The sequence below is a fragment of the Clupea harengus genome, unplaced genomic scaffold (assembly GCF_900700415.2).
Source record: "Clupea harengus unplaced genomic scaffold, Ch_v2.0.2, whole genome shotgun sequence".
NCBI classification, from domain to species: domain Eukaryota; kingdom Metazoa; phylum Chordata; class Actinopteri; order Clupeiformes; family Clupeidae; genus Clupea; species Clupea harengus.
In genome coordinates this window covers 37,979-51,022 of record NW_024879914.1, presented here as the reverse complement: position 1 = coordinate 51,022, position 13,044 = coordinate 37,979, and the positions used below count along the sequence as shown (strand labels likewise).

The window sequence follows — 13,044 nt, the reverse complement described above, 5'->3', positions numbered from 1 at the left end:
AATATTTTATATTTTTACATAGTTAGGTAGGACCATGTTTCCTTGAAAATATATTTTATATTTAGCTATTAAGTGTATGCATTTCTAGATGTTTTCTGTGATTGTATTCAGGTCTATGAAGGAACCTTACGAAAAACACTGAGGTGTCTGAAACATAATGGTGAATCTTACGAAGACAGCCAATTTCTTTCACTTCCAATCTCCATCAATGCTGGACTTGATGTAGTATTCAGCATGGTAAGAATGATTCTCCTGCATTCATTAATTTGTTCCTCAAACATGTCACACATTTGGACACCACTGAGAGAGTACTGTCGCTGTAGGTTGACGGTCTTGAAGCCTTTTTTCAAACAAAAAGGTTTGATGTGGACAACTGGCTGTACTGCGATGACTGTGATGAGAAAACAGACATGGAAATTGTGAGTCCATTTAATTGCCTCATATTTTATGAAGATGTAGCACAAAGTCCTTTAGACGTTGGTAAATTAATTTGATAAGTCATTGCGTTTTTATCTTAATGAGCTGACCTTGGGTAATAAAGAATTACAGGTAAGGTGCAGGTATTTATTTTGTCCAGAGGCAATCTGCCCTGTTATCAACTATCACCAAGGTTACACAACCCCCTAACCATAATGATTCTGGCACTGTAATGCACATGTAGCGATAGCTATGCTAAGAGTCTATGGCCATTTATATTCTGTTTCACATGAAGTGAGAAATGGCATTTGTTAGTTCAGACTCTGTGATGAATATGCCTTTCTTCCCTCAGAGTTTTAACATCCAGGAGTATCCCACAATACTGACTTTGCACCTCAAGCGGTTTTACTTTGACTACATGACAATGGGATATCAGAAGAACTGCTGCCCTATGGACATACCCTCCACACTTACCCACTTCAAGGTATTACAATAGAATTGATTACATAACAGATGTTGAACATTTTGTTTATTAAATAAGTAGACACCTTCATCCTTGCAAACCTACAGAGCAATGAAGATTTGTGCTACATGGGATTTGAACCATTTATATTGGTGTTAAGTTTGTCTAAGTTTGTCTACAGAAGCACAACCTCATCATGCTTGTATGTTCCACCTAGAGTTGCACATATGATCTGTATGGTGTCATCAACCATAGTGGTGTGTATGGAGGTGGACACTATGATGCCTACATTCAGTCTCCTGAAAATAAAGACTGGTATTGCTTTAATGATTCTCATGTGATAAAGGTTTGTATCACTTTCTTTTTCTATTCATGGATTTGGGACTAGGATAACTAATGCATATGTTACAGTTGTGAAGGAGTGTGTGTGACCTTTTAAGACAGACATAAATTAAAGAATATAAGTTTATTTTCTAAGAAGTAGAGAAACAGTCAAACTGAATAATGTTTTTTCTCTACAGGTAACAGACAAAGACTTCCTGAAAAGGTAGTGCAATTATACAATTATACATAGAAACACAATTGAGTTATGCATTAGGCAGTAATGTGCATTAGGCAGTAATGTTCTGCTTATTCATTGTCTGTAAAGTTGCCACTTCAATTTCTGCAGGTCAAAGACCGCATACATGATTGTGTACAGGAAAAGTGAGTAAACTTATATATACACTCTCCTCATAGACCTAAACAGGTGGCTTGAATGAATGAAATAACATGTATTGGACAGTATTGGACAGTAAAAATATAATGTCTTCATTTGGTTGTGTTTTACAGAAAGAGCTGATTGCATGTGTTTGTGTTTTAGGAGAATCTTCCTCTTCAATCTCCTCATCAAGAAGAACACCATGGAGACCAGCACTGAGGAAGCCTTCAAGACTGCAAACAGCAGATGAGGTACAAGAAGTGTAGGGTCTTAATTAAACTATATAATATCATTTGGTACTTTGCGAATGGGTCAATGGGTCAAGTTGATAAAATGATCAAATTAAATATGGGGCGAGATTATTTGTGAGTGTCACTGAATGAAAAAACAGTCAACAATACTCTGAGAAATCTATGACACACACATATTTTCTGAAATATCTTTTGTGTGGAGTTCATAAATGTTGATCATCCAGACAAGTGATCCAAATCTACATTTTGAATGGCTATTGGATATCAATGCACTATCAATCTATCTAACTAATATAGCCCCTCCCACCTCGGTTATGTAAAGTAAGTATCTGGACAAGCATGAAAATAAAGCTCTGACTAAGTAAGTCTTTGTGACTGACATCTGCACCCTAGAGTAACCTCACCGTATACATGCACATATATTTAAACAAGAAGTTCACCACATAAGCAGCTGTTAAATCATCTAAAGACTAAGCTAAGACTAAGCTGAAAAGATTTTTCCTTTCTACAGATCCCTAAGGAAATCAAAAACGACACAGTTACGGAAAACCATGTCTGCCAAAACATTGTTTTGACACAACAGGTTGGCCACTCAACACATTCTGAGGTTGTTAATTCCGGAGGGCCACTCAACTCAAAGGTGAGGGTATCTAAGCCCAAAAAATCTAAGAAGAAAATTAAGGAAGAGAGTTGCGTTAAAGTCTCCAAAGAGGTGAGAACAGCAGACAAGAACAGCAGATTCAATGCAGCCAAATTGTCCAAGGAGGTTCCCCATAAACTACAACAAGGTCCCAAGAAGGTTCTCAATAAACAACAACAAAGTTCCAAGAAGGTTCCCCCTAAACTACAGCCTTTAATGAAGAAGCCAAACCACAACCGGCTCCCCTCTCTCACCCCTGGGACTGTGCTTGTCCTTCACACTCGGCGCCACCAGGGAAAGCGGGTGGTGTTTCTCAAAGACCTCCCCAGCGGCTTGCTTCTCTTCACCGGCCCTTTCGTCCTAAACAGAGTCCCTCTGAGCAGGGCGTCCCCAAAGTCTGTCACTGCCACGGCTACCAAGGTGGACGTATCTGGGCTGAGGATCCCAGAGACACTAACTGACACGTCTTTCAAGAGGAGGAGACAGAGGAAGCCTGAGAGCGAAGGAGAGGAGGGCCTGGAAATGGGGGTAAAGAGGCTCCGCATAGCAGAGCAGTGGAAGAGGGACCAGAGGGCCGTGGACTCCCAGGTCCTTAACTGTATTAGGAAGGTTCCTTGGGTGAGGAGGTTCCTGAGCTCTGAACCGTACCAACGTGGTCTGTTGAAGGTAAGACAGAATGTTGATGCGGTCTCTTTGGTCACATGTAAGGCAGACATGCAGCATTCAGTCAGGAACATCACGCAGAAGGGCACAGATGTCTAACAATGTGACTTCAGAAAAATGAAATACTGTGTTCAGGAAATATTTCTGTGAGGCAAGCTATGGTATAGCTTCATTGTATATGCATCTTTATTCTGAAACTGTTCCATTCAAGTTGTAGCTCTGATAATGTTTTGTACCTTGCTTAAAATACAGTACAAATAAAATTCCATTGAAAATACCTTTGAGTTTTATATTTGAATGTAAAGGTAGACTACTGCCCCAGCCAGAGACAGTAATAACAGCAACTGTGGCTACCCAATGCACAATTTTACTATACAGGAAAAACAAAATAAACATTATGTTAAATGTAAAAATAACATTATCTTAATACAACTTTTAATATTGCTCTATTCTCTTTAAATATGGAACACAACATTTCTATTTAATACTACAGCACCATACAAATATCAGCACACTGCTTTACTTTGTCAGAACGCTTTCATCAAAAATATAATAACGTTTTAGCAATCATAATTTTGGTTAATAGAATATTCGAAATTGCGAGGAACCTCAAGACTAAAATTATGCGTTAATGTGTACATGATGGCACTTAAGTCTATCTTGATGAGTGTAATGAGGAATTTATTCAATAAGATAGAAAGATGCATTTCACCCATTTTCTGAGACATATAGATTACTGCTCTACGCGTATTGCTCTAACTCCCTTGTCTAGAACTGACACTTAATCCAACTGTAATCTCACTAAAGACTCAACACAACTATAATCCCCACAGTAACTCTATTTGTCAGAACTCCAAGGAACCCTTTTCCATAACACTGTTTGTGGTGTTAGTGGACAGCTACTTGTACTGCCTCCACACTAGGACTGACAGCTGGAGAGGTGCCACATCTCTGAGGCACGGGAAGCATGGATGGCTCGTTCGGGAACAAACAGTGTTCACAACACCACCTGGCAGCGACGGCCATTTTTTTGCACGCCGATCTGTTGTGTTCGGTCACTTGGCTGCAGGGTCAGACAGGTGCGAATGGAAGGACACACCACGTTCTCAACGTCCTGGAGAACGACGTTGTGACATGTCAGCAGCTTCTCGACATCAGGGTAGCCACATTGAGCGCTGCGGCAGTAAATATGGTGTCGGCACACACAGATTGGTCATGTCCATCCTTCCCACATAAGAATGGCACCCCGGACACTTTTGGTGGACACAAAATATCCAGAGTATTAAGTTAAAATCTCCAACCAAGTAAAAACCCTGTCTGAGTCTGAGTAAAACTCTACAACCACAGTGACAGAGTAGCGATTGATGAGTAAAACCAAAAGCTGCTCTCACTGATTCCTGATACTCTCACCGCCATGGTCTCCTCAAAATGACTCTGCTCCTCATCTGTCCAGACAACAATGCTCTAACTGTTCCAATAAAAAACTTTTAATTGCATCTAGTCTTTAAGGACTCATGTAGTTATGTACTTTTACGTAGCTTAACTGCAAAGTGGGAGCTTAATCAGAGTCAGAATCAGGTTTTGGCCAAGTAAGGAATTTGTCTTGGTAAAGTGGCTCTCAGTGTGCTTACACATATTACACAGAATATACATCACAACACAAAACAATACAACAGTGCAATGGTCTAACAGTCCAAGAAGTCTAAAAAGTATATACAAGGAGGAATAGTACAAAGAAGTGGAGAGTCCAGGAAGTGCAGGGATAAATAAATAATATACGGTATGAGTATGACGGTTATACAGTAAGGGTGAAATAAATAAATATGATTGCGGGAGTAATTGTACATTGATTATTATAATGATCCAGGGTTATTTCACAGTGCCACAGTGGGTTAGCTGTTCAGTAGAGACGGCGAGGGGGAAATAAACTCTTTTTGTGTCTGGAGGTTTTGGCGAACAGAGATCTGTAGCGCCTACCAGAGGAGAGCAGTTGGAATAGGTTGTGTCCAGGGTGTGAGAGGTCCCTGAATCTATCCCTTAATCACGTTGATATTTTTGGTGATAATGTTATTTCTTTATGGCCGTCGTCATAACGTGTGTTCCGTGACGTTTTGACTGAAACTTACAGTAATAGATGCTACTAATGGGATGAAATGTATAACACTTAATTATGTCATCTCTCCTTCTTACAAATGTCAGAGTTGGATCAACTGGATGATATCACTTTCCCTCCTGGTGATGTTTCATCGTGATGCAGTCAACATGGATCTTCTTGTCTTCGATTCTATGATGTGAGGCTTCTCTCTTTAGTTCTCCTCCAATAGCCTGTAATGCACAGAAAAGGAGACGCGACACGTTTCTAATGGCTCAAGTAGAAGTGAAACTCAAGATTTCGGTTGTAATTGGTTTGAACATGCACATGGGATTAATGCTATAACAGATTTAAAGACAAATCCATTATTTTCCCTGTTTTGATGCTGCCAGGAGAAGTCTGAGACAATTTCCTTGACAAAAAGTTGTTTATACACTCTGTCGGTTATCATTATGAAGATATTAGGGTGCTAGTATAGGTTCTGTGAATGTTTAGAACTATATGGTTCATTTAGGTAGCAAGATTTGTAAAGTTGAAAATGTTTCCTATTTAACACATAGGCCTAGGCCTAAGAATACACAGTTATTTAATAAAAAGCAGAGGAAAGTTCATTGTGCAAAATTTCTGAAATGTATTGTATCTGTGTCTTAAACAATAAACGCTTCTTAAACAACTCCTTTTCAGTCTGATAGAATCACAAAAACGTTTTCGTCCAGCTCACTTTAAAAGTTTGAATAAATCTTTTTATGAAAACAAACATCTTACACCCTCGTGTATTTCTTGTTTTTTTTTATATAGGAAAGTGGTGATGGATAGTAGTAGTAGTAAGCTAATGTTTACGGTAAGGCTCCTTGACAGTTACGCACGATTGTAATGACCATGGGAGTAAAAAGTGTGAGCTTCTGCAAGCTTTGGTAGGATGTTACCACCGTGGGTTCAAATGTAGTCGTATTTAGGTACTAGTGATAGCTAATCAATATACATTAATATTATATTTCAAGTATATATATATATGAAATCAACCGTAGCTTATTAGTAGTAGCAGTCTGCACCAAAGACATGCCCTATCTACCAGTGAATTGAAGTGTCAAGGAATAACATTTTTGAATAGCTCTTTCAACATAACAGAACGCCAAGGGCCTCATTTACTAATAGGATTGCGCCCATTCCAGGCGTAAAACACTGGGTAAAGACATAAAACCGTATTTCCAAAGGAGGCGCACCTGAGTAAAAGCGCAGATTACCGCTGCTGGGAAGTGGGTGTGGGAAAGTCGGTGTTCGTCGCAAAGAGATGGGAGGAGATGCGTAAAGTGCGCCTAATTATGTATTAGTAACGAAACAAGAGGTGTTTTAGCATGACATATCAGCTGCTAAATAAAAACTATGTGCCTGCGAGAAATTTGAAAAATACGATCAGAAATGTTTTTAAATGTTTATATTTGATATATCATTTAATAGGCATACAAACAAATAGAATTACAAACTGTCCCACCAGCTAGCTGTTCGGGAAAAGTTCGGCCAAGTCTTACCCAGAATCGCTGCTCATTGTATGGTTTAAACACTTATAGTTCAAGCCAGGGGCGGTTTTAGGCACGGGCGACCCGGGCAGCCGCCCGGGGCGGCACTTTCTCATAAGACATGGGGGGCGGCAAGAGCACTTAAATTTTTTTTTTATCTGGGCCGCGAAACGGTTTTCTATTATACATCATATCACTGTGTGTGGAATTGGCAAATTGGCGCCCCCTGCAGCTGCAGGCGCCTCTGCTCGCTAAGAAGGAATGAACTTTCACACCTATATTGTGCGAGCCCAATTAAAATGGAGCGCCATCTAGTGTCCCACACAAGATTAAAACATGAACCCAAATGGCTCCTACAGTCACACCTCGACTTTCTTCCAAATAACGCACATTCATAACATTGTAATTACAGGCCTATAATTCCTGCACGTTTTCGTTTTTCTGAATTGTGTGAAATGGCTAATACAAATAGGTAATATGTAACACACCCTAAAAGGGAGGTTGAGGCTCAGACGCAAAGCTCAGAATACGTGCAAGAGAAATCAGAACACCGTGCTTAATAATAAAAGAGATTTATTTAGCGACTCCAGGGAATTGATAATAAATATAAAACATTAAAAATGCGCTTCCTAAAAGTAGTGCCAGCACTCAAAGTTCAAATGTCTGTCTGGGTGTCCAGGTAGGTTCGTATGGTTTCAGCACCGTGCCCGTCAGTCTCGTTCTCCCGGGACACGGCCAAGCCAGACGCTCTTCTGGTTCTCCGATTCTCATTCACACACACACACGACACAGCTTGGACAGGGTCAATGGCCGGCAGTCCGCAAGCAACTCTCCTCTGGTCCAACCTTAATACATGGACACAGCGTCAGACAATACTCTATTACAATTAAATGAAACCCAGAGAAAGTATAGAGCCCACACCAAAGAATATCGCGATCACCAACCTTAATACATGAACACAGCGTCAGACAATACTGTCATTAGCTTGTGGACACGGGTATAAATAGGAACATTGTGATGGGAAACACCTAAGGAGGGGAGTGGCATAATGCTAGGCACCTGTGCTTAATTAGTGATCATGCTACACACGTGCGGTAGAAAAGGTTCGTGCTCAGTGCTCAATTAAAGTGTGCCAATCACCACTACACTCATGTGAAACACTACACATCACTCAGATCACACCGTGACCATCACCATCACCATCTGGCGCTACCTTAAACATCGCCAGCACTTTCAACTATTATTTATATATATATAGAACACGTATCATTTCCTCTATTAACTTTGATATAACTTTGATATATTCAAATCACTGACTGAAGTTTATACTCCTCTTTGCGATTTGTATTCACACTCATGGTACCTATTTTTCGAAAATGTTCTGAAGTGTCTTCTGAAATGTGTTCTTACGGAAGTTCAACGTAAGAAACGATCTCCACCTTATTAATGAACACCTGAAAATTGGTTCTTACACAGCCGAAGTGTTCTCAGCTGTGCGGATTGAGGATGAGGATTCTTAAATTAAACGCACCTGGATTTGCATACATACACGCCCCGCCAGGGCACGCAACCGTAGTGACGTGTACAGTCAGCCCAACATGGAGCGGCCCGTGGGGCATCTGGTGGTTTTGAGGAATTGCATTTAAGAAAACTCTGGGCCATTTACGACTGTTATTTCGCGTGACAGTGTCAGTGATACAAGGTAAGTTGTGGCGTTGACTTGGCCAATGTTAGCTTGCTTTTCACAGATGAGGTAACGTTCCCTATTAACTAGCCTAGCTAACGTTAGGTAGTTAAATGTCCAAAATTGAGACCGTTATGATCAGGTAAAATAAGCAAACTAGCGCTGTTGTCATCGTCGAGATTATCTGTTTTAATAAGTTAGCCGTAGTCACTTAGTTACAATCGATGAGCAAGCTATCCATGGTGGTAGTTGTAAAGAGGGCAATCTTATAATTTCTAATAGCTTATGTAAAATAAGTTAACCAGCTAGCTTGTTATGCTAAAATCACCGTGTTACACACAATACTAACATTATAAACAATGTTAATATGTTATCTAGATTAGATAGTGAGGTCATAATAACACATGAGTATACTGATATTGTTTTTTATTAGCATGTGACTATAATGCAACCCGGGCCAGCAGAGTTAGTTTAAGTTCTGTTACTTAACTTATTGTTTTGTTATGCACCTTCAACACCCCTACACACACACAATCACACACCCAGCATGCAACACTACTGATACCACTGATGTTCACACCCCATCGTATGTTCTATTCTGTTAATTTCTACAATATAGTTCATACTAATTCTACCCTCTGATTCTAGTTTCTTTATTGGGTGGATATTCATTCCTTAAGGTTCTGTAGTTATACGTATAACCATCTGATACTAGCCCAGAGTTAAGCATATTCATCTAGCAAACTATACCTACCTTGGAGTGTTACAATAGCCAGTATCATTTTATTCCTTGTGTCCATCCAGGTAAATTGGTGGATCCAAATGTTATTTAAAAAAAATATATATATATGATGTCATTTCTTTGTAATCATCCAAAATAATGTTAAGTGTATGGGTATTTTTCCAAGTAGGCCACTGACTGGTCGATACGTGCGATGCATTGAATGGGCAACGTGCCGTGTATTGAGTGGGCAGCGCGCTGTGTACTGAGTGGGCCGCGCGCTGTGTATTGAGTGGGCCGGTCTGACAGTAACTCCCGGGCCACTTTTTCCCCCCAGTCCGCCCCTGGAAGGGATTATGCCTTAGGAGAAGGGAATAGGATTTAGGAGAAGGGATTATGCCTTAGAAGGGAGTATGCCTTAGTTCCACGTTAGAATCCAGTGCAGGACTGTGCTTTACATAACATGGATTTCATGCCAGTACACAGGTGTTCAGCATTTCTATAGAGAGGCAAATGTGCGTAAATGTGCACTGGCTCATCTGTCAAAATAAATCACCGGAGCAAAGATGGCAAACATGGCCGCAGGCAGTGACAGGGGGGCAGGCTGAAACTCCCTGAACACATAACCCTCATTGTTGCGGTCGTGCTTGACAGTCAGACCAGCTCGACCACTTACTCTTCCAGGTAACCTGGACTGAACATACATAACATATCTCAATCTTGCTCCAGGGGAGCCCAACCCCTTTTCAAAAGTCTCTCTGCTCTTTCACAGCAGCGTGAATAGTTGCAGTATAGTTATAAGGTCTCTGACAGCCATAATCAGGGGTTTTCAGTTGATCAAAAGCATGGAGAGTGAGTGAGGGACACAGAGACTGTGTAGACAAATTAGAGACATAAAATATAAAGCCTACAAAGAAACTGTGTGTGTGTGTGAGTGTGTGTGTGTGTGTGTGTGTGTGTGTGTGTGTGTGTGTATAGAGCAGGGAGTAATTAGTGTGTGACAAATATGAGGGGAGGACGTGAGAAATGAAAAGCCTACAGCAAAGACAACATAAGAGGAAGTGGAAAAAGAAGAACTGATTGGTATGCACTACACATGGGTTGAGATGGGTTGAGCATGCTCAGTGCAGACATGAGGCTACTGCAAGCACACCAGCATGAGAGATGAGTCCAAATAAATTGCTGAGCAAATATTGCTGCCCATTCCCAATCTTTTGAACTTCACCTTAGTATTCATTAGTCCTCTGGTGGGTAGCATCTACTGGCCTTAACTCTCTCCCATTCAACACATTTGGTGTGAACTGTACCTTGGCAAAGCGGTTGCTTCCTGTTCTCTCCTTGTGCAGATTGTACTCCAGCAGCCTCTTGCACACATTCTCTACTACTTCGATGAAGCGCATGTCACTGGGGAAGGAGAGAGGTAGCAAGCAAGTGTGAGGAACTGAAAGTACACTACACTGTCCGGACAAGATGTGAAGAGTTTAAAAGAAAGTGACACGTATAACAGAAAATATTATATGATTCAAATATTATTTCTTATGGTTGTATGAAGCTAGGTTTCTTAGTTGTTGTCGACTATAACAAACAAACAAGGACGGATGTCCTCCTGATCTTCACTGTAGGAATTACCACAGACTCCCTATATTATATGATTCAAATATTGTTTCTTATGGTTGTATGAAATTAAGATAATAATTTCTTAATTATCCACTCAAACAAACAACTCCAGATTTAAGAAAAAATGATCAAAAACATAGCTCTGTTCCTTTACTTAAGACAGAGTAAAAGACACAGGCTCTGCCGGTGTATATTAATATCAGACTGACTTACGATTTCACATATTTGATTGGTGCTGATCCCTTGCCGTCAATGAAGCGGTAGTTGGTGTCAATCACTTCTTTTGTCTTCCAAGTTTCGTGAAATGCAGACTTATTTTCGATGCTTACAAACTTACTTACTTACTAAAAAAAAAAAAATGACAGTTTCAGTATTATTGTGAAGCCTGTGCTGAGGAAAAGGACTATATTCTATATTCTTATAAGATTACTTTAACATTAACTGGTCTGCAGATCATCTAGAACATGTTTTCTGACCCAGTAATGTGCAGGGAACATGGTAACAGTGAAACAACAACATTTAATAATTAATATACATCATAGTTTTGAACATGTTCCATTACAATCGACAACCGTTCTATTGCTTTGCATAGTTAGAAATTATCTGGAACATAGATGTCTGTTACCTAATTTTATTTTATAGTCTTGAATTATATTGCAGCACATTTCACAAAGCAACGCCGGTGCTTCTTAAGGCCCCGTCACACCATAACGTTCTGGTCAACTTTCTATGACGTTAGAGGAAACGTTGGTAATCGTCCATGGTCACTGGTATAGCGCCAAGAAGAGCGTTGTGTGAAAGCTGGTGAACGCTGTAATCGTCAGTAATCGTCGGTGATCAGCGGAGAGCGCTGGTCCGAATTTTTTTTTTTAACAGGCACAAAAGTTCTCATGGAGACCAGCATTCTTCAACGTTTAATTTAAACGCTGGAGAACGTTTGTGGAACGTTTTACTAACGTTGCACGCGTTTGGCTATCGTTAGTCAGTTGTTACCCTAGCGTTACTTGGTTGTTATTAATCGTTTGCCTTGCAGTGAACAACTCACTGGCGACCTGTCAACGACCACTGAACGGACCCCTAGCACACGCAGTGTGTGGACTAACGTCAAACGAACGTCATATGGCGTCCAATGAGCGTCATTTAGCGTTTCCCGAACGTCCATGCATGTAGGGTAGACTGATACAGTTGATGCACCGAAATAACTTGTGTGCGCAGCAATCCTGAGACGTGATTTTTAGTTTGGACATGCTTACTAACGTCATCATTGATCCCGGGGAAATTTTAGCACCTAACCCATCTCTCGTACGAAGATTTCGGCGAAGTTTCTTCACCAAGGGAAGATCTTGATTTTATCATGTCCCTTCTACAATTAATATGTTATTAACCATACGTGATCAACAAACACAACTTACATCATTGCAAACGTTATTCTGTGCACTATACATCTACATATTCCATGCTATCATGTCATGCAAGGTCATTGCATAATCTAGCGAAAAGCGTGAGGTGGTCAGCGGGGTACAGTTGACACACAATGTCTCAACTGTACCCGCGATAAGCAGGTTAGAAGTCAAAGTTAGACAACAAACAAGCAAATGAAAATAAAATGTTATATTTTTGATATTGGAACTGTCCTATATGAATGGGTGTCTTTTCAAACATGAAAGTAATAAGAATGATTCATCTTGGGGTCTAAATAAGCAAGGTGGGAGATCGGGTACAGTTGATACAGCTTGATTGTGATATAGCCTGTATTTTCAATCCTTGGTCAGTCACCATCGATGGGTTTAAATGGGTGTCTCAACTGTACACATTCTACCCTATATAAACCGATGCTTTTTAAGTAGGGTTCAGTTGATTTTGGGCTACCGTAGAGAACACCCACCATGGAGGATCCAGAAAGACTAAGGAGGGTATATGCTTGCTTAAGCCTAGCATGAAGTAGATGTACTGAACTTGAACATACTGTAGCTGAGCACTGTTATAGCTGGTGCTGTTCCATGTCAGATGGATATGATATGAAGACTCTTGTGACATGGACAATGTGTGTGGATGTGTTGATGTTTTCTAATAATAAACATTGAGAAACACAAATTCAGTGTCAAATTTAAATAATTTATTTTAATAACATAAAACCCCAGGAATAACGCTTGTTATTTCATAAAATCACAGTAATAATAACAGTAAATCTTCGTCCGAAGACATTGCTAGTGAAAGAGGCTTTGTATTCTTCTTACTTTCAGCAGCATTTATCATCTTCTTACTTGCAGCAGCGCTAG

At 40.2% G+C, this 13,044-nt stretch overlaps 2 protein-coding genes across 2 annotated transcripts; both read left to right on the top strand.

Annotated features, from left to right (window-relative positions):
• The first annotated feature begins 15 nt into the window (after window positions 1–15).
• On the top strand, window positions 16–1,830 carry LOC122130716 (ubiquitin carboxyl-terminal hydrolase 47-like). The gene is made up of 7 exons (XM_042705437.1): window positions 16–237; window positions 324–419; window positions 770–901; window positions 1,098–1,226; window positions 1,402–1,427; window positions 1,551–1,589; window positions 1,743–1,830. The coding sequence occupies exons 1-7, from the start codon at window positions 235–237 to the stop codon at window positions 1,828–1,830; spliced, it is 513 nt and encodes a 170-aa protein (XP_042561371.1). The 5' UTR covers window positions 16–234.
• Window positions 1,831–2,072: 242 nt separating this feature from the next.
• Window positions 2,073–6,234, top strand: LOC122130715 (60S ribosomal protein L6-like). The gene is made up of 2 exons (XM_042705436.1): window positions 2,073–3,137; window positions 5,334–6,234. Exons 1-2 carry the CDS (start codon window positions 2,688–2,690, stop codon window positions 5,427–5,429), a joined length of 546 nt encoding a protein of 181 aa, XP_042561370.1. The 5' UTR covers window positions 2,073–2,687; the 3' UTR covers window positions 5,430–6,234.
• The last annotated feature ends 6,810 nt before the right edge of the window (window positions 6,235–13,044 follow it).

Excerpts from the sequence above, each read along its gene's own strand:
- LOC122130716 (XM_042705437.1), top strand. Across the intron at positions 420-769 it reads AGAAAACAGACATGGAAATT|AGTTTTAACATCCAGGAGTA; the intron begins GTGAGTCCATTT and ends TTCTTCCCTCAG. Across the intron at positions 1,428-1,550 it reads GACAAAGACTTCCTGAAAAG|GTCAAAGACCGCATACATGA; the intron begins GTAGTGCAATTA and ends CAATTTCTGCAG.
- LOC122130715 (XM_042705436.1), top strand. The coding sequence starts at position 2,688 with ATGAAGAAGCCAAACCACAACCGGCTCCCCTCTCTCACCCCTGGGACT. Across the intron at positions 3,138-5,333 it reads ACCAACGTGGTCTGTTGAAG|AGTTGGATCAACTGGATGAT; the intron begins GTAAGACAGAAT and ends TACAAATGTCAG.